The sequence below is a fragment of the Meleagris gallopavo genome, chromosome 1 (genome assembly GCF_000146605.3).
Source record: "Meleagris gallopavo isolate NT-WF06-2002-E0010 breed Aviagen turkey brand Nicholas breeding stock chromosome 1, Turkey_5.1, whole genome shotgun sequence".
Lineage (NCBI taxonomy): Eukaryota > Metazoa > Chordata > Aves > Galliformes > Phasianidae > Meleagris > Meleagris gallopavo.
The window spans coordinates 113715867-113741424 of NC_015011.2; the positions used below are offsets into that span (position 1 = coordinate 113715867).

Consider the following 25558-nt stretch of genomic DNA (forward strand, 5'->3'; position numbering starts at 1 on the left):
TGTGTGTGTGTGTGTGTGTGTGTGTGTGTGTGTGTGTGTGTGTATAATCAAATGCTCTATTACTCATGAGTTACAGATTATGGGAAAACCAGGCTGGTTTTCTTTGCTGTTTTTACATCTGTTCACAGTTACTGCTTGGAGCCACCTATGTCTGACTAGAACTGTCAAGTAACCATGGCATCCAAATACATTCAGATAATAGGATGTGCACAGCTTTGCAAATAATGATGTCAAGTTGTCATAGAGGAGAACATAACCCCCTAGAACCACAGTATTGCCCTTTCTCAATGCTTTGATATTTATTTTGCCTTCACGCTGTTATTAAATTCACATGAACTTGGATGATATTTCAATTTGATGAAAACTTAAATTATAAATGAATCCATGCAGCTGGAAAGAAATCAGCTCATATAAGTGTCATGTTTGAGGTATTGAAATAAGGGAATTTGAAGCCCCTCTCAAATGAGACAAAATAATTGAGAGATGTTCAGTAGTATTTGTAATACATACTAACGTGGAGAGACTCTCTATGACTCAAGCCTTTCTTCATATGGTATTTGAACATGATGCTTTCTCCTCAGATTCCATGTAGTGGTTTTTAGTTCCTTCTGTGGAAAGAAAACCCTGTACATGCTCTTATCCCCCGTGTACCAGAGTGATGTGTTAACCATAAAGTTTTTTCTTCCTTCTGATCACTGATCCTTCCATCAACCTGATCTACTGAGGACCCGTTGGTCTGGCTGCATTGCCACTGCCCCCCTCTGCATGGCAAGAGCAGACTTCTTGGTTTTTGTGGCAGAAGAAAAGGGAAGATGTCACAATAGTAAATCCATGGTTATGTCCCAGAGCACAGCATTCCTGACCACTCTCCCTGCTTGGACCTGGGAGGATCATACCAACACAGACACCTTCTGCCTTGGGCCATAGTTACACAGGGATAGCTGAATCTCTTCCCCAGCACCTGAGGCCCTCTCACTCATTGAGATACTGTGGTCTTCAAGAGACAGGAAGGTGACAGTGACCTGTCCTACAAAGTAACAAAGCTCTACGGGGTTGCTCTCTTACTTCAGCAGGGTGACAGGGGGCAGGGCACAGCATCAAGTGGGAGAATAATGATCATTACTGGAGGGGAGAAGGTGGGAGAAACACTAGGAAAGATGATAGGTGGGTGGATGGATGGTCAGGCAAACTTTCGCTTTAAGCCAATCTAACAGTCTTTACATTTGTTATCCTTCTGCTTCTCAGTTTTTCTCCAACATATTTCTTATTTTACAAAAAGGAAAACAAGAAATAATCTGAAAACCTTGCAAAAGAAGGACTGACTTGCTATTTTTAAAGTGAGTTAATGCCTTGTATGGCAAATGGACACATTTTTCCTTTTTTTAGGAAGCCACTGGCAAAGATTTTTGTTTCTTTATCTGTATGCAGTGAGATTTTTTTAAGAGTGTTTGCAGTACAGTTTGTGACATGACAGCTTGGAGTGATTCTGGAGAAAACTGAATAAATCTTCTTACTCTCTCAGAGTCTCATGGAATACACAGGACCTGCAGCTGAGGCTAGAGGCCTCTTGCATCCTTACCCCTGCTGAGGAAGGAGAGGACTCCCTCACCTCAGAGGCTCAAGGAAAGCTCTGGGCTGCAATGCTTTATTGTAGATTTGCTTCAATATTATAATATTATTACCACCAATTGATTATGAATCATCTTTCCTTCTGAAGCATTAAAATGAAACTGTTCTTTGCCTATTCTGTTTGTCACTGTACCACTCATGCCTTCATCTGATGTTATCTCACACCTGACAGTTCACAGTATCCTTTCCACAGTCATTAGGAAGTAGGCTGAATTTGCCATCCTTTGTTCTGCTATGGGTGGGATAGAAAAGAAACTGCAGGATGTGTTGCCTTGCTTAAGGAAGGAGTCTACATACACAAAATAGCACTAATCTGGTAAAGAAAGTGAATTTCTATCCTGTTAAAATGTTAAAATTAACTGACTGCCAAGCTGTCTTCCACAGGTTACACCTAGCCTTTAGTTTTTCCTCTTCGAATCTTAAGGGCCTGTGTTCTTTAGTATCTCCATTGAGGTGTATCAGGCCCAGCACTGCCAGCCTGGTGAGGGATTGCTCTGCTCTGCTCTGCAATATATGGGCACAGCCCAAATGCCCAGAAGATGCTTTCCAGGAGCAAATTTGTTGCCAGAGGAAGAAGCGCAAGGCAGAAGAGGGAAGGTCCCCACAGCCTATGTACCTCTGGGTTCTGAGTGGCAAGACACCTCCTGCCACCCAGACCCCACATCCCCATGGCTCACACATGAGCAGTTTATGGCCCCGCATCACTACATGAAACATTTCTTTCAGGAGAGCAGAAACTACACAACAAAAGGAGGCTTTCCCCTGGAGACTCTTGCTCAGCTCACAAGAACAAAAACAAATATCTGCTAGGAAAGCCAGACTGGTTATCCCCTCCTCATCACCAAGTAGCTTGCGGCCCTCAGCCCCTCAGCTCACCATCAGAAACTCCAGCACTGGATTTCTAAACTTTCTGAAGGCTTTTTTCTTGACAGCCAAACAAAAATTGCAGCAGAGCACTCTCTTCTCCTGCTTTTCACTTTTACTGTCTAAATTACAGATGCTTCTGCAATGTGACACCTTCACACAGACTCTATTGTGAGCTGTGAGCATTATTTAAAACACTGGTGAAGCTTTCTCGCTTGACACAAGGAATCTTCTGATGGATGTTGCGAGAGCTCTGTTCATTTGGAGTTTTAAACACATCCAACAAAGCAACTCAGTCACTTTTGCCAGTGATACAGGGTACCCCAGCTGTGCCAATCTCATTTGTCTAATTTAGATCAATCCAGTTAAATAGTATTATTCACTGTCATGACTGCAAGAGATTTCCCTAGTTCTTCAGCCGTGTCAGAGCACTGTGCAGGAGGACACCCAGTGGCACACCGGGATTTTCAGCATCACACTGAAGGATAAGCAGGTCTGCATTCATCAGCAGCTCGGTCATTATTAATTATTAATGGTGCTAATTCACTGTCAAGAAATCCATGATTTGTACTGGCAGTCCACTCTGCACTGTGATATTATGAACCTACATGTAAGTGCAGTGCCCATCACTCACCAGGCTATAGGGAAGGGAAGATGAGGAGCATTAACACAGGGCTGTCTAACCTCACTGCTTGGAAACTTCACCACTCTTAAAGTCTTCTCTTTTGTGGCAATAAAATGCCTGTAGGTATTAAATACATATAAAGTTCATGTATATACATTAGTAATAGAGCATAATCACATAATTTATTTCATTTTTAAAATTTTAATGCTTTTTAAAATTATTCTTTTCCTGTACAATCAGGTTACAAAGCAGATCTGTTAGGACAGTTCAGAAGGATTTTCATCATGGAGTTGAACAAATTGCTGTTTTTCACTACAGCTGCAATTTAGATGCCAGAAGCAATGAACTTCTCCGTGCTCCCAACATGCACCTGCATACTGAGGGAGGTTAAATCACTTCCTTGTAATGCCAGCTTTGTATTTTTAAGCTGATGCCTTTGATCACCTTCAGCAATTGAAGACTGTCATAACTAGCAATTACAATAAAATTTGTGTAAGTCTGAAGCAGACTTATTAAAAAAAAGACCACAGGCAAAGCTCTGTCAGGTTTCTGCTGAGCTCCATGCTCCACACTGCCTTCCACCTCTTGAGATGTAGACGTGGCAGCAGACATGGCACCAGTACCATTCACTCCTGCCCTCCTTGGCAGCCTGTAGCATGCATGCCAGCCCTGATGGCACCTCCTCTTCATCATCACCTTGACTGAGAGTCAGGTGAGAGAGCTGCTTATTATTTTTAATTCACTTTTTAGGTAGCGTTAAATCCTTTGTATTCAGTAAACAACTATTTTCAAAATGTTTCCTACTTCTTTAAAACTACTGCGTTACCACCTTTATCCAGCTTTCCACAGGTCTAAATTCTGGGCAAATACTCACTTATACCAATCAAATATTTTCCCTAATTCAATAACATTTTGATTTCACTGTCCTGCAGCACTCTATCACAAATTATACTGGGAATTATTGATCAGTTTCTCCCACAGCTTCCAACAGTTTGCTGTGAGATTTCAGACAAGTTCTGGATGGAAACCCTATCATAAGTAACAGCAGAACATATCGGTAGCTCTGAAGAAAATACGGAGCACAAAGGTATATCTCTAGATAGAGGCTTTTCAACCCGTTTTCATGTTGTAGAACTCCTTACATTTCCTGGAGGAAAAAAACACCTATTGGAAATTTTACTCAACAAATTTTTACCAAATTTTGATTTATCTTAATATATTATTATGTAATAAAACAAGTTAAATTATCACATGCTTACAGTTTTGGTCACCAGTTCAAAGATGATTGAGATTACTTTTTGGTAACAGGTATGTATAGAACAGCATCATTTTCATGCTTATATCCATATATGCCTGGAACCAGCTTAAACAGCAGAGTTCACATCTGTGCTGGGTCCAGGCATATATGGATATAAGCATGAAAATGATGCTGTTCTATACATACCTGTTACCAGAAAGTAATCTCAATCATCTTTGAGTGCCTGGATCTCAGCTGTCTCCATGGGCCAGGGACAAAAATAACAAGTGAAGCATCCACTAGCTTAAGGTGAGATACAGTTGCAGTAACAAAAAATGAGGGAAAGATCAAAACTGATGAAATTGATGAACTTACAGGATTGCAAATGTCTAGAATGACCTCTGTGCAGTTGGAACAAATAGGAAATTCAATCATGTTTCATTTGAGATAATGACATATATTCACTTGGTATTAGTTTCCTCAGCTAAGAAAGAACTTACAGCACTAACAAGAGAAGGTATTCAGAGGCCCTGATGTCCACCTCCCACACCTTTCAAAGCACACTGAGAAAAACAAAGACAGGAAGGTTTCATTCCTCCAGGCAGCTCAGTGCAGTCCATCTTCAAGAGAGCATGCACTGCAGGCGTATTTCAAACACTTGTCCTAGAGAGTGTCATGCTATGAATCGAGTAAGCTTTTTGTTTTCTTCAGAGTCCAATCTTTACACCTTTCCTGTTTTTGATTATTCATAAAGCAGTAACCTATGCAAAAGACCAGAATGCTTTATTAGGAGTCTGAAATCCTGTTTTGCTAAAGCATGACTCACATCTGGAAAACTCCATCAAAGAAACATATCATTTAGTAAACAGATAAGTGGTTCCCTCAGTTTCAGTGATGGGAACACTTCAAAAAAACCCTTCAAAAACTGATTGCCTTCTAGTAGACTGTAACCTGGTCATGAGGTTTTTATTTGACAGATAGCATCTAATCCAAATGGAAGATGACTGCATTCTTCCTTAGTTCTTTGCAAGTTCAGATGTGTTTAAAAAAACAGGACCTAAACCACAATGTTGGGCAACTCCTTGTGTGCAAAAGAAAGGTGGCTGACATCCAAACAGTAGCGATGAAGTTATGGATATTGAGTCACAAGCACTTGTAGGATGATTTAGCCTGATATGCATAAGTCATTAAATTATCTTCAACTTGATCTATAACTGCTTGCAAAATCCAGCTTGATGTGAACCAGTATCATTTCCTAGAGCGACAAGGGGTAAGGGACAGAGGACTAAGAATACATTTGCTGAGGAATTATACATGATCAGCTAGCACTAGCAAAACTAGATGGCTGCACTTCAGCCTGTTCTTTTGAAACTCACACTTCTGACAACTCAGAAGATCACCCATCACACCACTAGCAAGACAGCCCTGCTGCAGATCTTGTGTGTTTCTCATGTGCTGACGGGTTGGTGTATGAATGGATACAACCTGGATGCTGAGATTTGGAAATTAGTCTTGGGAAATAGAAAGACGATGATCAAGACTGCATGGGTGAAAATGATAATTCATGTTCTTAATCCAGCTGGCTCAGTGATGTCTTTTCCAGCTTCAGCTTCTTTGGAAGATTTTTGATTACACAGTTTTCCAATTCCATATTTCTACTGTTAAATTATATGCAGAAAAATAGATGTCACAAGGTCCTCCCTACTGCAGCAGTATGAGCAGTAAGGCAAGCTTTGTTAAGATCTTGCATGCTATCAGAGCCACTCATGCACTGATATGTCAAAGCAATGAGAGCATGTGAAGATGATGTGAATTTTTTCCTATTTATGCACTACACTTAAGAGCAACAGCAGCAGACCATAGAAGAATCCTTTCCCCTTTGCACTTCTTTCAGAGAGGATCTGATGAAATTCTATTCTCTTAAAGGGCCCTTGTCACTGGAATCATTGTTTTGTCTGTGCTAATTCACCCTTTCATTTTTTTCTTCATCCACTTATTGTGCAAAATAGATGCTGGAAAATAGTGTATTTATCTGGTGAGGTTGGTCATACATATATTGATATCTTAAAACCTCTCCTTCTTACGCAGCTGTAAGAGTTCTTAAGATACAAATGCCTTAATTAGCTGTGTTTTTTTTAGTTCTCTACAGCAGTCAGTATTGGAGTGATAGGAAGAACTACATAATTTCTTTAAAATTTTTTATGGAATGAAGGTTCCTTCGTAACATTAATGCAGAACTTAATCTCTTAGACTGTTCCCGAAGATCTGAACTACATTTCTTAAAACAGTATTGGAAATACTATATAGGGTAGTACAAATGAAAAGTTTTACTATGTATTACATAAATGAAGCATGGCAATCTATGCAAAAACACACAAATGGCACCCGAAATGCAGCCCATGGCATGCCTTGTACTGTAGTTTCTCAGCTCTTCACACCAGTAAAGTTGGTAGAACTGAGAAACAAACACACGAAAAGACATTACATCACATGTTCTCCAGCACCAGCTCGTTATCCTCTCTGACTCGTTCAAAGAGACACTCAAGGAGATAAGGTGCTTCTAAGTTGTAAATGTTCTTGTTTTGTCGAAAGAGCAAAGCTTCTCTCTTCTCTACTAATCTGTCCCAGCTCTATTTTGATCTGCAAGTACATTAAAATAAACTAATTAAATGTGCATGGCCCAAAAGTTGGCAAAATTTTGACACTTTGTCAAAATGCAAGACACTTTTTTGTTGTTTGTTTTAAGCAAATTACAATCATTACAGCTGGAGAGGCTAATTCGATCTTTTTGGACCTTAGTTTTCCCATGTTTAATGGCAGTAGGACTAATGTGTATTTCAAGATTTCTGTTATGACAGATACACAATAAGACAGTGAAGTGCTCAAACAGTAGAAGGACAGCAACAAAGAGAAATGGACAAAACTGAAGAAACAGTACAGAATGAGCATGTTTCCTTTTGTTTGTGAATCTTCTGCAAACAGTTTTCTTGAGTTTTCCAAAGACTAATACGTCATTTTCAATTACTGACTGCTCTAAGACAGCATCTATGTGACTAATGATCTGCAGATATATATCCAAACTGAGATGGTTAATGGAAGGTAAATCTCACTAGAAATGGATGGAGGGCAAACATACCTGGCTGCCAAACTTTTCTAAAGAGCAGACAAAATCAACATACACCACCTTCCTTGACTAATTCACCTTTTTCTTTTTGTGTAATACTTCTCAAGGTTTCTAGAAGATGTACCTACCTAATGTAGTGGACAGAATTACCTCCACATCCACCTCCACAGATACTTTTGCAATTTCTTCTCAATCTGAGAAATGGGTACTGGGTACACCCTCTGAAGGCACTCAGACTGCACCATATCCCTATGTTCTCCATACATACTCCATCCATACACGAGTACATGACAACAGCACATGAATACTGTAATTACTGTATAGGTTGGAAGAAAATTACTTAGCATCTACTCCATACTCCACCAGGCACCCAGTGTGGGGGACTGTGCCAACCACAGTGCCTGCTAGAACAGCAGCATCTCAGATTACGTAGTTCAATATAAACTTGCTCAGGGTAGTATTTAAAAATGATACTTTTATCATATAATGCAACAGACTAGCACAAATGAACATTGCTTTTCTAAGGCTTCCCACTGCTTTCCAGCCTAGACTGAGAACCCACGTATTTACATCCTCTTTGAAGAACAAAGCCTATCAGAATGTGAATTCCTCAAGAAGAAAATACCACTTGACTTTAAAAAACACTACAATCTTTTCTTGAGTCACCACCATCACATGTAAGTTTAGGAAAAAAAAAAAACAAAAACATAAAAAAAGGAAAACATGTTACTTGTGTACATGAAAATGCACTTCAGGGTATGGGGATTGTAATCATTCACTCATGGCAGTACGTTAAGCATCCATCTGGAAGTGTCATTTGCAACAGATTAATGAAGCACCTGTGGTGGCTGCCCAGACCTGCTTTTCCTTGCAGGAATTTCTCAATTCTAGAAAATAAAAGCATAACAAATTCTGTTTATGCTTCCTTTCCACACTGTTGTTGTCATCTGTATTTAAATGATGCTTCCTGTTTCTGACAGTTTCTTTGGGGTTTGAATAACAGGTGCTCGGATACAGTTCCAAGCTGTCAAAAATGATACTGGCAATGATTTTAATAGATACAGGGCAGAGGAAATACAAGAAAGTTGCGATTTTGAAAACTTCAGCACCACACAGGGTTTGCTAAATTATTACCCAAAGGATATCATAATTCAGATTTCATCAAAATCACGAAAAGAGATGGTGGTGGTTGTGGTGAGACTGATAGTGGAGACCTGGATTTCTTGTGTCCGAGGCATTTATTTGCAAATTAAACTAAACTACATTGAATCTGAACAAAAAAATATCAAAATTGTTTTTGTTTCCTCCTGGGCCCCAGAGTAAGGCAACACTTGCTCTAGGGAGACCACTTACACAGCCACGGAACACACCGTGCAGCGTTGCTCCACTTTCCATTCCTGGCTTTCTAAATGAAATTGGTAAGATGGGAACCGCTTTTCTCTTAATGCAGGAATGCTTCTTTACTGTTTGGGCTATTTCATAGCATACAGGAATGTACTGGAACATACATAAGTACTGGAATAACAGGAGAAGATGTAACACTTTTTACTTAGCTCTACAGCAGAAAGTACCTATTACACTATCGGTTCCTTCTGGTAAGTTCCAACAGTTTTTTGCTCCTCTAAAATAAGTTTGCACAGACACATATAATTATTTCAGGAGGAAAGTCTGAACAAGACCAAAGGAAAGACATACAGTGACATAATGCTTTTGAAAAATATTTCAAGGAACTCACTGTTTTCCTGCTGGTTGAATCAACTGCTGGCATATCTCATGCACTCATCAAGATGAACAAAATGCATAATTTACCATTCGTCTAAGAAGGTATTTTTAGCAAGAGGCAAAATCTACAAAAATATTTTGTGAAGAAAAACCCAAGTGGCAGTAAAATAATGAATACATTCTACTGTGGACGTAAGGAAATAAAAGATAAATAAAGAGAAGCTAAAGGCATTTTTTTCACGTTCAAGATTTCCTAAATTTCCACCAACTCTAGTGCAGTACTAATACACCTGATAGGATGAGAAAATGGGAGAGAGGAAGTATTACTAACAAATCAGCAGACCCTGAATTGGCAAAAGGAAGAATTCAGAAGTCCTTTGAGCAGGCTACTGCTATTCTTTGGACTGTGCTGAAGACTGCTATGACTGGACTTTGTGTTTGGACATGATCATAGAATCATAGAATCACAGAATGGCCTGGGTTGAAAAGGACCACAATAATCATCTAGTTTCAACCTCCCTGCTATGTGCAGGATCACCAACCACTAGACCAGGCTGCCCCAAGCCACATCCAGCCTGGCTCCAGGGATGGGGCATCCACAACCTCCTTGGGCAACCTGTTCCAGTGCGTCACCACCCTCTGTGTGAAAAGCTTCCTCCTAATATCTAACCTAAATATACCATGTCTTAGTTTAAAACCATTCCTGCTTGTCCTATCACCCTCATAAACAGCCTTTCCCCCCCCCCGGTTTCTATGCTTCCTTCAAGTACTGACAGGCCACAATGAGGTCTCCCTGGAGCCTTCTCTTCTCCAAGCTACACAAGCCCATTTCTCTCAACCTTTCCTCATAAGAGGGGTGCCCCAGCCCTCTGATCATCTTAGTGGCCCTCCTCTGGATACTGCCAGTCTCACTAGAAAGAAAGTTCAATAATCTTTTCTCTCTCAGTTTTGGGTAAAATATCAACTCATATGACTGCTGAACACTCTATAACTACATTATTATCAGTACCTCTACCACACTGCAGGCAATTGGCCATTACCGTACTGACCTTTCCTTCGTGTTAAGCATCTGTAGACTAAAAAGAGAATCAAAATCTAAGAAGATGTAGCTATTTTTAAAAGACTAAACATTAAAGACTGTGTATTTCCTCAAATTTATTTTGTAACTGTATTTTTCTGGAACATATTAAAATAGAAAAAAATGCTCATCTGATTCATCATACAAAGAAAATACCAACATAGTAATAAAATACAGAAAATATTTATGAAAGCACCAAAACATTAAAATATTCATATTGGCAAAGACTGTAAGAATATATTTCTCACAATTTTACAGTAAAGTGCTATTCAATCCACTCAAATTAAGGAATCAGCAATTTAATAGCATGGTTAGTAATTATTATCTGAAAGTTATAAATCACTTTTTTACTTTTCTCAACAAGACAACAATCCATTTTGTTGGAAGCAAAGCATTTGAATTTTGTGCACATGAAAATAACTTAAACATTCAACAGTTAACAGTGAACAATGTAAGCTGTGAATTCATTCAGAAAAAAATATTGAGAAGGAACATGTACAGAAATCAGATAAATGAAAAAGTAAGAAACTCAGACTATGGTAAAACAAGGTATAAATTAAGAAAGCACAGAAGACTATGCACCAATTCTGACAACTTGCCTTTTACACAGTAGTTTTTAGTAATCACTTCAAACCACTCCTGCTTTATTAGTTGATCAGTTTACTAACACATTTTCTAAACTGTCCTTTTCTACTCCCTAGAAATGATACTATAACTACAGCGCATTGGAGAGATACCATCACCAAAAAGACAGAAGCAGATTATGAGCTTCACTTTTCCCCAATAATCTCGTATTATCTATTGAAGTCAACAAACCAAAGCTAAATCTATTACAAAGCTAAATTGTAGAAAAAATTAATTCCAGTAAACAAATTAGACATCATCTACAGTTAAAAAATTAAATTTATGAAAGATACCATCAGCCTCCTTTACGGTGTTTAGCATTTTAATGTACATATTTACAGCCACGAATACAAAGAATTTTTGTTAGAATAAAGTAATGCTAGCTTCATAAACCATTTTTCCAATATTTTCTGAGAAATGGTAGAAATAACACTTTCATATCACCTTCAGTAATACTTAATCTTCCTGGCTTGAAGTTTTTCATAAATTCATCTGTGATTTAAGCATATTGCACATTTCAGAGTAAGTCCTTACACTATTTATTAGTCTTTTTAGGAACCATAACTTGGTCATCAAAAGCCAACTGTCACACTCCTCCTGCAATTTCACTAAGAGCTGCTTTCAAAAAGAAACATAAAAAAAATGAACGGGGAGGGAATAGGAACAGTGTCTCAGCATGACTATTTCATTACTATTTTTGGAATCAAGCCATGATTATTTTGCTGGTCAATATGGCTGTGCGTATGTTATTTGATAGAAAATATTTACAGAATGCTTGCTTTCAGGAAAAGGAAAAAGAAAAAAAGAATTTAATTAAAGAAAGCAATGGCCCTGAAGTACCAAAATAATTACTAACATATATTTCCTTTATACCAGACTGTACACAGATTATACAAAAAATCTGCCCATAGTACATAATTTCTGTAGATTTTCCTGAAAGAACACGTGAAACTTTAGAATACATCAAGCAGATGCTTACACCTTCTGTAAGAGTAATTCTAAATGTAGGAATGAATAGGATGAAAACAACTGAAATACTGTATTTAAAGTACTTGAGGAAAAAAGCAACTAAAGTTTTAAATTACGGTGTTGTATTTGGTTTTCTTCTTCCAGCTCAGTAGTATTTATTAAGTTGTATAGTGGAAATAACTGCCAGCTCTATCATCTCCTTCACACGCTGTTCCAAGTGTCCTCTTTCAGTAACTTGCTTTGTTGGTCATTTACTTCATTGTTCAGCAAACTCATCCGTTGTTGTGGGCTCACAAACCTCATGTTGGCAGTTCCAGAATCTGAGTGTAGTACAGCAATCATTTCCACTCCAGACAACCATGATAGGCAGCATCTTTAGCGCAACGCGGTTCTTTTTAGCTTCTCTGGCTATACGCCAGGTAGAAGCAGAAGGCAACAATAGTAACTGATAATGATGATAGAACAACTGACAACTGCTGGAACCAAAGGCAGCGATCAATCTGCTCTTGAAGTCTTTTATTAATTTGCAGTAAATGAGTTAGCTGAAAATAGAAAACATTTCAATAGTTTTAAATTATCACAAATGAAAGTTCTTGTAACGTAGAGCAATTTAGCCACAAAACTTTAAGCACATTGAAAATACAGCCTCTCTTTAGTGATACCTTTTCTATCACTACATACTTCAAGAAACTGTTCTACTAAAGAAGCTTAGAACTTTATTTATATTGCCTGTATCTAGCAGGTGATATCTCCAGACTAGGAAGAAATAGACACTGCTGAGTCTTGTTCAAGACAAATGAACAAAGTGCACTGGAAGTACACTTTATTAAACTGTTAGCACTAAATAAAGTAAAATAACTAAATTACTGTCACTGATTTAGTTACTTTTGAGCTCTAAGCTTTTCAAGCAGTCTAATTTACAAAGTATCAAGGATATCTAGTACAAAACAAATCTTTTTATCATATTTTATATGCTTGTTCAAGACTTAGCACAAAGGAATACACTGTTACCTGCATATGTAAATCTTCGTTGGTTTTTGCCGGAATATTTAGTGCATTTTCTTTTAATGTCAGAGTAGAAGGCTTACTGCTTTCAATGACATGACACCTGAGCCTGTTTAAATGATTGAAAAAAAATATGCACAGCAAAAATCAAAAATTAAAATTAAATAGGGAAAGTAAACTGTCCAAATAACTGCTATTTATATGTCCTTTGTCATCTATTAATTTTATAAATATTGTAATGATAGTCTGAAAAAGTTTCATCAATTATATTTTGACAGCTTTTGATGTAAAGACAGTTGAAAATGATCTGTAAGCACAGACAAAATTTACCTTAATCATTTGAAATTTGTAATACAGGATTTACTCAATCAAATGCTTACTACCAGAAATGCAACGAAGTGTTAACAGCAAACAAAATCTGAAAGTTTCGTTTCCATTTTAAATCTTAGCAACCTTATTTTTCAAGTTCTCCACCTCTCTCACAGCTGAATATATTCAGGAACAGAGTTTCAAGCCACTATTAGGGGTAGTGGAATTTTACACAGTTTATGAGATACAGTAGAATCTCCTCTGGTAAAATGAATACTTTTCCTAGAAATGTGCAGTGATACTACTAGATGTGAACAAACAGATATAAGTATATATATCTATATATATATGTATCTCTATATGTATAGACACATACACACTTCACAGGTGTATTTTCGTATCTATTCACATTTTTTTTTGCTTAACTCTTAAGCAGTACAATAAAGCAACAATAAAAAGTAAAGCATGTGCAGACTACCATGCAAGGTGTTTTACATATTAAAAAACTCTTCTCATCATTTAAAACAGAGAGAAAGCCACAGTGATATACTTCAATCAGCAAGCACACAACTGAGTTTGGAGAATCCTTTACTGACTATGAGTGCTATAAATCAGATAAATAACAATGGCTACAAAAAACCTATCATCTGAAAACCCTGCACTCACCTATGTTCCATCACCTTGGTCCTAGGGACTTCTTTCCAAAACTGAGCCAGTTCGGGTACACCTGATCCAGAAGACTGGTCCATTTCTGCTGCCATTATAAGGAAACGATCCTGCAGAGAAGCTGAAAAACCTGCCCTCAAAGAAAAAAAGTAAAAAGAAAAAAAAAAGGAAAGTGCTTGGATAAAATAATAGTATTACAAAGCACAAGGAACACTTTTAAGCAAAAGCATTTCAAAATGAGAACTTTTGCAGGACATCAAAGACCAACTTATTGGAACTAAAAATGAGAAAATTATTCTCTTATGCTCAGCAGCTTTCATTATCATTTTTCTAAATTTCTTCACTTTCCTTTTAACGGAATTAGTTTTAACTGAGCAATTCAATGGTAACCCACAACTTTATAAGAAATGTATCTTTTTAAGATAAGAAATGGACTCGGTTGCAGACAACACCTGCTTATGCCTATGTGGAGTAGTAAATCAGTATAGGCAGTTACTCAAAAGCTGTATGACAGACATGTTCTCTTATAAATGGTAATACTGTCATACAATAGTCAAGTAGACATTGGTTTCACTCAGCCTTACTACCCACGAATGTTTGTATCTAGTCAGCCTTCATGTTAACATCCAGGCTTTCTAAAAAATTCTGCATAAGATTTTACTTACCACCATGAAGGGAGACTATTATGTCTAACGATGTGCCGGGTTCGCAGCTGCTGTTACTGGGTTTAACTCTGTATTTTTCAGGAGCAGTAGTTCTTACCTAAATGCAAAAAAATAATAAGCAGGTATATAGTAAATACACAGATGATGACCTTTTCATAATCTAATTCTGTATTGACCAACAATACAGAAATCCTAAAAGACTGATTAAGACAGAGTGAAGCATATCTTTAAAATACCTTACTCTGTAGGAGTAATCACACTACTTCATTTTTTCCTCTCAAACACTTTCAAATGGAACACCTAACAAAATTCTGGAAAGCATGGAAACTTTAGTTACTTGTGTGTGAAGAGAACATAAAATATATGTTGGAAAACCAAACCAGGATGCAGGCCAATTCAGAATTTTTGAGGCAAACGTAACTGCATTCATTCCTTTGATAGCTATGTTTGCAGATGGAGCTGCATCATTATGGAGTGTTACTAACTTATTCCCAGCTAAGATTTTAAAAGGCAAAAAGTTCTAAGGATATCCATTTCCAAAGCTCAGTGCTTTCTTGTTGTTTGTTATAATTAAGTACTATACTGTCACAAAAGAACTAACCATCTCTATAGCTCTTTTTCAGCCAATGCTCCAAAGATTTGTATTATTGATTGTTCTTTGGGGTGGCATACCACAGGAACAAATTCAGCCAAAATATTTCCTTGATCTGCCCCAACAATGTTAAAAAAAATTAAGTCCTTAGAAAGGAACTTAATAGTATTTCTTCCTCCTTATCAAAACTATGCAGAAGAAGTTAAACATTTAATAAAGTAAACCAGAACATGCTTAATATATTTACCTTAAAAGCTACTACGTTTTTAGTGACGTTTGTCAGAACTATCAAACACTTTTTCTCTCCAGTTTCTTTGGATCCAAAATATAGTTCTTCTGCAGGACTGACAAAAAAATACAGAAGGGCTGGTTTATTCAAATTATCTTTATTAAATATGATATAAAAAAAACCTCATCACTTCTACAGGGAAATAAAAAACATTCAACCTTTCAGCTACGGTTGCTATAAACAGCTTTGCATTAAAAAAAAATGTGAAAAAGGCACAGAAATTTTGTACTGAAGTTTACTCTTGACTCACGACCACAAATAGACCTAGCAACATCAGTTGAATTGACTACTGCCCTTGAATTCTTCTACCTGAATGAGCATGACCACTGGCAAAAGCAAGGATAGCCAGCAGATACATACAGTCCCTTCAGCCTCTGCATTTTATAATGCTATGTAAAGGAAAAACTTAATCATTTTCAATTCTATTATGAAAGGCCATAAGCTGTTACAGACAGGGAGCAATTTCCATCTCATAAGCCTGCCCTTGTTAATGGCTGTAGTGCACACATAAGAGGAGTAGGTAGGTATCTGTAAGTGGCAAACACTACATCACTACCACTAACTTCATTTGTGCTTATGAGTCAGTCTTCACATACTTCTGGAGTATGTGTAAATAAACCTAAGGTTTTGCTTATTTTAATATCTTACGCAATTAAGAGTCATGCATAAAATCTTTTAAAACCACATCCAACTACTATAATTCATTTGGGATTATGGATTCAAACGAACACTGCAAGGCCTAAGTAGGGCATGCTCATTTACAAGCTGAGGGGAAGTAACAATGAAAAACTGCTTCCTTCAAATATGCAGTGTAAGGACTATGCAAAGAACTCCCATAGCATGCAGTAATATGAAATTGGATATTCTTTTTCAAAAAGAACTTACTTCTGCCTTCTTCTGCCCTTTGCCTCTTTCTTGAATACTTACTAGTTTCATTTTTGACCTCTTCCTCAAACAATCTCATTTAATAATACCAATGCTTTATTTTCTCTCATCTAATCACATCAGCACATTAGCCAAGAGAAATAATTCTTGGTGCTGGATGGCAAGTCTGAACTCCTAGAACAAGAGTCTAATGGTGATTGCATGGGAGGAAAGTGCCTATTTTTTGCAGTGCACTAGACAGTCCACATGAAAGCATTCTTGACAGGAAGGAAGGAACTGTGTTAAGCAAGGCAGAAACTGATGGGTGTGAAAAAGGCTAATAAAGTAACTAACTATACCTCCTTCTCCTTTCAGATCTTTCATTCCCATTCACAAATTTTCAAATAATCAACAACAATAGGGAAAAGGATTGTAGCTACAAGGCATTTCAGTGACATTAATACTAAGCAACCATAGATGTGAATGTTAGAGAAAATGCAAGATAAATCATAAATGGGATTGGAAAACATAAACTAGTGTCAAACAGGGAAAAAGAGCCAGAAGAAAGGAATATTGTGCCACAGCCTCATGCTTCTTGCTGTACCACTGGCTGTGACAACTGACAAAAAAACCCACAGCAGAACACTTAAGAGCCAGCTCTGAAGGCTTACCGCCTGTCAAGTCAAACAGTTACATAGTATGGGATGGAGGTGATACTATAAGCACCCAAGCCTTCTCACACTACCTTCTTTACTATCTGAGGTGTGGGGAGAATAAACAGTTCATATCATACTACAAAGTCTGGTCTATAAACACACTATGAGCTACTCTTCTGCTAAAAAATGCAAGTAAACAGATGTGTTTTCTTTTGCCTTTTATTTGTTGTGGGTTTTTTTTAACCTTATCAAATACAACAAGTCATTCATGAGAAAGGCCAATCAACAGCAGCCTTTCCTAGGAAGGCATGCAAGGCAAATGCAGTGGTGATACTAACCAGAAAGAGAAAAGTTACTTGCAAGCATGACCATATGCGTGAAAAAGAGAAGAGCATGTTTGCTAGTTCTGCTTTGTCATTCAGCTCTGGTCATATACCAGAGCAAACAAGTGGTACGTGGTGATAGCTAAGGAATATCAATGCAGGAGGTCCTCTGCAGAAGCAGTTAGGGACAAAAAGGCAACTGAGTCTTAGTGACTTCATAGTGCCAGCATTGCTGTTACTCGGCTTCCATCTCTACCCTGTCCCCATGCCAAGACAACAATGCTGGTATCAGCAAACAAAAGCTAACTCTACAGTGTTTATTCATGCCTAACGTGTGATATAGATAGCAGAAAACTGCTGGTTATTTGTTCGTTAAATTGCAATAAAAACAGCTCAGTGCTCTGAGAAAGAGGCCAGGGAAACCATAAGCAGGTTTTCATCTACACAGTGACAGTATTAGCAAGGAGCAACAAGGGAACAGATGCTTTCAAGAGTTCACTTGAGGGGAAAGAAAAAAAAAAAAAAAACAGGACCAAGGAGGATACCAGTATTTTTATTTTCCATGACAGCAAGGCAACCAACTATAAAGATGCTAATATTCATAACATTCATTCTTCTTGATGTTTACATAATCTGCAAGACATCTATTCCAATAGTAGGAAAGAAGTGGCTTTTTTCTCTTAAACTTGTTTTTTAATTTATTTTTTTTTCTGTAAGTAGGTGGATGGATCTACTTCATTTGTCAGAAGAAAACAAACATATTTCCTCCAAGTTCTCTTCATGCAAAATCTTAAGTAGATGTCCATGGATTTTATAAATCCCTTTAAGATAACAATTCCACAGTCTATGCCTTTGTACTGCCAACCAAGAAAGTAGGACTTCACATAGTTATTTATATGCAAAAAGCTAATTTTCATTTCAAACACATGAAAATTTGACATACAAACGTTTAGATGCTAATGAATATGTCATTATTCAAATCCATTCCAAATCTAATTCAGTGCAGCAGTTACAAAATTAGCTAAGGAATTATCTATAAATTAGGTATTTTCTTCATTCACTTAACAGCAAACTGTAAATGAAAATATAAGTTAAGATCTACATCATTTTCTAAACAAGCATCTTAACCTGAAAAGCAGTGAGAAAGGAGATTGTCTAATTGATTTTTCTTGAACTTTTGTGATGAAAAAGATTAACTGACAGACATAAAAAAAATATTGTCACCTGAGATTGTAAGCAGGTGTAAAATTTAGACAGCACTTCCCGCACAAAGAATTGGACCCATTCAAATTGGTTCAAGTTTCAAGTGCAGGTGCCACCTTAAATCTCGCTTCACTAGTTTTTATCTGAACAATGAAAGTTGCTTTCACAAAAATAGTTGAATTCACTGGTGTAAGAAATAGTGCCAAATTACTAATCATTCTTATTACAGATATACACTGATGACAGTTTTCCAATATTTCTATTTTTATATATACACACACACTTAAGTAGAAAAAAGCATGCCAATGGATACACAAAGATTCGCTGAAAATGCATAAAAGCAGAACAACAAATAATTTGTATTTGCTAATAACTACTGTTTATAATAGTCTGAAAAAATCTAGTTTATTTTAAAAACTAATTACTCAAGTGTCCAAGGCACATTGTTAAAAAGAAAATTATTATTATTACCTGATATGTAACAAAGGTCCTTTAAGAGTGGTTAGTGCTTTCTTTGCATTCTTTGGTTTGAACTCTGTTTTGTCATTTTCCTCTGACTTGGAAATTTGTTCTACAGAATTCATCTGAGTAAAAATGATGGTTATAATGATTAACTAGAAGTCTGGGTTACACGCACTACAGATTCATGCAGGTATTTTAAAGAACGTGAGGAGGCTTATTTCAACAGTTTACATTTTACAGACAAAATTTAATGTGTATTCATTCCTTGACAATTCTGGAAGCCCATCACATAAAAAAATGTATTGTAAGTTATGTTATATATTAAAAACGCCTTTTTTCTCTCCCTCCTGGATATTTTCCTGATGCCTGTGTGGGTTGTTTTTGTAGACACCAGATAAGCAAACTGTGGTATCAGTTCAGAAAGTACTGATGTTACACTTCAGCTGCAAAAGTTTCCAAGTGACACCCCACTATAATCATTGCAACACTGAACAGAAAACATGGTAACAGCTCCACATTTCATTGCATTAAAAACTTGCTGAATGTATTTTTTATTTTTTTAAACTGATCTCTGAAGGATTGGAGAGCTCAAATAACAGAACTTAAATTCTGAGGTTTTTCTTCTGTTACATTAAGAAACTACATACAAGTCAATGAGCCTGCTGGATGTCCTCCTCATAATTCTATTGTTCTTTATTCTCAATAACATGCAAAATGGAGAAAAAAAATACAGAGAATTGGAAAAATAAGTGGCATGATGACTTGAGAAAAATCAGCAAGCTAAACAGTCTGCTTAGCTTTGTGTTTATTCCAGTTGAAACAGTGACAGAAGACAGGAAGAGTATTCAATTTATGTAAGTTATCTGAAGTGTGGGAATTGAAGAAATACAGTACCATAGAAAATAGATTCTTGTAAAAAACAAAAACAAAACACCTCAAAACATAGTAATTTCACTTTTTATAACTGTGGTTATTTTAAAAGATTATTGTATAAATACACTGCATAGTCAATGTGTTTAGATTTATCCTACATAACTTTGATTTAAATTACCAGAAAAAAAAAATTACAATAATACCCACTGAAGGTGGAATGTCATGTGCTAAACACAGGTGTCTACAGAAAAGGCACTTACAATTAAGTTTATTGCCCATGGTTCCCTCTACTCTGTGGAAAGAAAAAGGCACTTCTATGGGATGAGAAGAGGCATACATAAAATAAATCAGATGAATTCTTAGTGATTACAAAAATCTGCAGATAATGCAAATAAATACTAGTAATATAGTAAATAATGAAATCTCACAGGTCACTTGAAACCTGTCACTTCAGAAGTTGGCCTTATTAAAAAATATTTGATAAGTTATATTTGTGAACAGACAAGTACAAAATAACCTCTTTTAAAATGCCAACCATTCATAGAATAAGGAACAGTTTCTGAAAAATATTTTGGAAGAAGCTCAACATAGAAGGGGCGAACATTGACATACTACCTGTGTTAGAAATGGCAAGTGTTATTTTTATGTGAACAGAAAGCGTACTGAAGCAAGACAACTGACTTTTTCCTTGAACAGGAACAGTGCCAACAATGGCATACAGCCTGAACTTTAGTAGTATGTTAAAGATCGGGTATTAAACATGTCTTTAAATTAACAATGCAGGAGTATAAGTGATCAGCTTAATTCAAAAGATTGAGTGGTAGCTTGATTATGCTGTAGGAAATAAAAATACCATAAACTGTTATTTTTAAATACTGAAAAAGTGCACTAATCAAAAATAAAACAAGGAATTAAATATTGAGGCAGTTCAGCACCAAAGCTAACCTTCAAACTAAACATTGATTATGTTCCTGCTTCTGAGAATCACATCTTAGCAGATGTGCTACAACCAAACAAGTTAGTGAAGTTAGAATAGCTATACAATGCCTCCTTCTGACCTTAAACTCAGTGATATATATATATATTTATATAAATAGATGGCCAAGTTACAAATGAGCACTGTAAAATCAGCCAGATTTCAAATTACTCTGATAAAAATATAAAATAGTAAATGAAAACAAAAAAGTAATGTTGAAGAATTTCACTACTTTAAACAAGTTTTGCAATTCATATTCCAAAATGAAGTGTGGCACTGGTGAATGAATTCCACATTTGTTTCTTCCCCTCCCCTGTCCTTTTTAAAAAGGATATCCTCACTGACTATGATTGCATATTCTGAGGTATAACTTCATAGAAATCTACATAAATCAATACCTTTAACATTACTGCAGGAAAATTGTATTTTCAATACAAGATGATGCATTAGGGCTGTAATTTCTTCTGAGATAAGCAAAAAGTAGGTACGTAGTAACATTTTACTATTTATCTGATATTTTCTCAAGCATTTAATTTAAGCATCTGAGAAAAATAGATGTTTTAAGATTTTGTCACAAGATACCTTAAGAATAAAAATTCACTAGTTAGACAAGTTTTGAACATAATAGATCTTTTAAATTTTACTACATAATTCACTATAATCGAGAGATATTAAGTACTAAGTACCATTTTATTCATTTAGAAGCCAGTCTTAACAGTCCAATCTATTCAAACTAAGAATCAAGGTGGAAACTAATTTTAATTTTCCACTTTTCTGTGTATGTAGTTGAAACTGAGGAAATATAAAGTGAAAACCTGACAAGAAACAAAAATCCCATGCCTCTTATCCTGCTTTGTAGCCATGTATTAGTTGTCTCAGCTTTCAGAGTTAGATACCTTTTTCTGATTAAGATTTTGTTCTTCATTCAGATCTCCAGGCTCCTTGGTATCAGTATCTATCTCTTCTTTACTTTCATGTTCATCTTCACTAGTGATAGGTCCATTTTCACATAAAGGTGTTTGAAAATCATCATCTACCAGTGGAGGATAACTGTACTTGAAAGAATCCTAAGAAGAAACAGGAGATTTATAAAGGACCTCTTAGGATAATGCAAAGAACCTTTTCTACTGTTTTTAAGTGGAAATACCATCAATTCATTATATTGTTTCAAACGACTTGTAGGTTTCAATTATACATTTTACTCTGCATAACTGTTAAAAAAGCTTACGCTACCAATAGTTCCATTTCATCATCAAATGTATCACTGCCAGCAGCATGCACTTGCAGCTCAGAAGGCAAATGGTATCCTGGGCTGCATCAAAAGAGGGGTGGCCTGCATGGAGAGGAAGTGACTGTTGGGCTTGTTCAGCCTGAAGAAGAGTCCCGGGAGATCTCATTGCAGCCTTCCAATATTTAAAGAGATTATAGAAAGGAGGGAAATCAACTTTTTACCTAAGTAGTTACTGACAGAACAAGGGGGGGAATAGTTCTAAATTAAAGGAAAGGAGATGCAGATTAGGTTTTGGGAAGGTTTTCACTAAAAGGGTGGTAAAATGATGGAACAGGCTGCCAAGAGAGGCTGTGGATTCCTCACCCTTGGAGTGCTCAAGGCTGGGATGAATGGGGTCAGGCTGAATGGTAGGACTTCGTGATCTTGAAGGTCTTTTCCAACAGAAATAATTTTATGTTTTTAAAGAGCATTCCAAGGAACAGAAAAAATCCTTTGCATTTTTTATTGTGTAGTAGTCAGAATTTAAAAGTATTATTTAAATCCTCTAATTTCAGTTAATTGTGAGGATTTTTAACGTATTCTGCAGTTCACACTTTTGCATGCCAAATCAATTTAAAGATCGCCTTCAGGACAACTGAATAAGTAGAAGCAGCATACTAAGGTACTCAGTGCTTCCATAACAAAGTGAACCAGTAGAAATTAGATTTTGTTAACTAGAAATGCTTTTTACCTTCCCAAATTAGTTTTTAAATGTTAGTTTTCAGTGTAAGAAACAATGTCTAAATAGAGCCCTCTGTTCCTACTGCAATTTCAAACAGTCTTATACCCCCAAGTAAACTGAATTGGTCAATATCATAGCTTTGAATTCTGTGAGACAGACTTGATACATGCTCACAGGTCCCAGACTACACTACCAGCAGAGATGAAAAAGGCAGGTTTGTTTTCCCTGTATAACAGAAATAAATTATGTGATCCCATGAAAGAAATTTAGATAGATAGCCATCCAAAGAAACCTCAAATAAAACCACATACTTCCTGTTTATCTTTAATCAAGGTATAAAGATTTCCTATCTTTCAGGCTGAAGTAACGGTTGTAGGCCCTTAGCTGAAAGATGAAAGGAAGAGACATTCTCCAGCTCAAGCAGTTTTCAGTTAAGGGGCCTGGTGAATAGCTGAAGTAGCACTAACAGACTAATTAACTGTTAAAAGATTCCAGACAGAGAAAAATATTACAAAAGACTTGCAGAATGTTCCCCTTCACCCAAGCAATACAGAGCCTTTTCACTCCCTTCCAGCATACAATGGAGAACACATGGCAAAGTGGCCTTAATAAAGAGATGCTAAGTTTGCTGTATACTTCACTTGGCCTCATTAATCCACAATGCTGGGTAATGGCAGTAGCCAAAAAGCAGCTCATCATTGTGACAACTCAAAGTCTCACACTTCTCAGTCACAAACCATCAGTTTCAGTGACACTGGCTTACCTACTAACACGGTTGAAGTCTCAGACAGATAAACAAGACAGTTTTATTTGATGTTCAATGCACCCATTTAAAAAAATGATAGTTTTCAATTATAGGAGATGTAGCATGCAGGCAAGAGCCATACAAGTTTTAATTACAGTAGTGATATTTTCTAAGACTAGGTGTACACCATGGTCATGAAATCACATGCAAAAGGCCCAGTGATATCTTAATTGATAAATTAAATACTGACCTAAAAACAGTGCTTCAAGAAACCAAGCTATAGGCTTTCAATTTAGACAATTAAGTGAAGAGCACAGTATTCTAGTTAAAAATGCTGCTCAATCCTGGCACTAGTGTAGAGCAGTGAATTAACAAGGCTGAACTGCTCACTTCTGACAAAAATGGGCAAATATAGTTTAAAAATCCTACTGCATGTGCACATGCTCACTCTTGAGGAAGATGAAGCTCAAGCACATGAGCAGAGGAGGAATTAGTAACTTCAAGTTCAACACTATCTATCAGTTTGGCAATAGAATTTGCTTTTTTTTTTTTTAATTCCCCAAAGAGGTCTCAAAAATTCCTTTTGGACATCCATGTTCCATAGGATATACCTTCTCTGCATTTCCCTAAAGTAAACAGTAAAATCTGGCTCTTCTAGGACAGATAACATTAGGGAGCACAGTAGAAAGGAGAGTCTATTTTGCTTGTTCAGTACTACAGCCAAAGAATAAACAGATATGCCATGTTCTTCTTCAATTGTATCATGCTGGTTGCAAAACTGACCATCTATTCCTAAATGGGTAGAAATCAAAGAGGATGAAAAGAAATGGGAAGGGAAAAGATATTTCAGAGGAAAGTACAAGGAATTAATTTTTACAAATCAGATAGTACCTTAAAATAAACACAAAACCCCATAATCCTGTCAACACTAATAGCAGTAGGTACACTTCCTCATCAGATTTCAAGTTGACTCAGGAGGAGGCAAGGTCAATCACACCAAGGAAATCTGCCTTCTCAGAAAAGATGTTGGAGCCTAACTTAATACCTGTTAACAATGTTTCCAAACAGTGACAGTTCTGAGGTTTAAAGTTCAGAACACCCACCTAGCAGGTTAAATGTCAAAGACAATATTTAGACAAAACACCTGCAGGTTCAAAATACACAGCTTTTAAAAAGCGTGCATACTTTTTTTTCTGAAATTGTAAGCACACTTGGAGTCCTCGTCAAACAAATACATTTCTATTCTACTAATTTATCACTATCACTGCAACTTATTACCACAGATCAGTAGTTTAGGTAAACAGCCTCCAAGATTCTGAAACTTAGACATTGCTAGAAGTTGGGCAACATGGAGCCAGCTTAGCACTAGCTAAGCACTGAAACACCTCAGGATTGGAGGATAGATAACCAAGTCTGCATGCTCCATATAGGCACTTAAGGAAAATAGTTTGCAAAGCCACAAGCTTCTTTCTTCAAAGAAGGAATTAGCTTTGAGGTATGACAGTAGAAGACAGAGAACCGTGCCTTTGGAGAAAGATGAAAAACTTCAGAGGGGCACAAAATCTATTTTCTGTTTGTACAACTTGTCATAAACCAACACAATCTCTCTAATTCATCAGCTGGGGGAAAACAAGATATGTGAGAAAAGAAAAGGCACTAGAAAGGGACAGGGTTTTTTTGTTGAAGATTTGAAAACAAGGCTCCCTATGACTTGCAAATGAATAATTAAAATCATTCACAGAATTGATTTCCGTACTTAAAATTGCAAGATACTAAATTCTCATAAAATTAATCCATTTTTTACTGATGTGACTTACAAGCTATCACTCTGACAGAATCAAGAAGTTTCATATCCATGAAGTGCCAAACTGTAACGCCACACAAGTTATTAAATAAACGTGCCTCAATCTAACACAAAAGAATGATGGAATGTTAATATACTTACAGTTCCACCCATGTGAGGTGGCAAATATTCTCCACTGATGTATTCCTGTACATCACTCTTGTTCGTGAATTTTAGCATACTTATTGCATCAGGGCCAAGCCAACCCTTCACAATTTTAAAAGCAGCTTTAAAGGGAAAAAAAGATACACAAGTTTTTTTTT

The 25558-nt window shown here is 36.6% G+C and overlaps 1 protein-coding gene across 1 annotated transcript; it reads right to left on the bottom strand.

Annotated features, from left to right (window-relative positions):
- Positions 1-10343: 10343 nt before the first annotated feature.
- Positions 10344-25550, bottom strand: LOC100542208 (motile sperm domain-containing protein 2). The gene is made up of 8 exons (XM_010725303.3): positions 25398-25550; positions 21652-21822; positions 18916-19028; positions 15357-15453; positions 14518-14614; positions 13853-13982; positions 12884-12986; positions 10344-12414 (listed from the first exon to the last, which is right to left on the bottom strand). The coding sequence occupies exons 1-8, from the start codon at positions 25473-25475 to the stop codon at positions 12268-12270; spliced, it is 936 nt and encodes a 311-aa protein (XP_010723605.2). The 5' UTR covers positions 25476-25550; the 3' UTR covers positions 10344-12267.
- Positions 25551-25558: the final 8 nt, after the last annotated feature.

What these genes read in the sequence shown, in the direction of transcription:
- LOC100542208 (XM_010725303.3), bottom strand. Translation starts at nt 25,475, where the DNA reads ATGCTAAAATTCACGAACAAGAGTGATGTACAGGAATACATCAGTGGA. An exon ending in CACCTCACATGGGTGGAACT is followed by an intron (nt 21,823 to 25,397) that starts GTAAGTATATTA and finishes GTTTCTTCTTAG; the next exon opens with GATTCTTTCAAGTACAGTTA. An exon ending in ACCAAGGTGATGGAACATAG is followed by an intron (nt 12,987 to 13,852) that starts GTGAGTGCAGGG and finishes TCATTTAAACAG; the next exon opens with GCTCAGGTGTCATGTCATTG.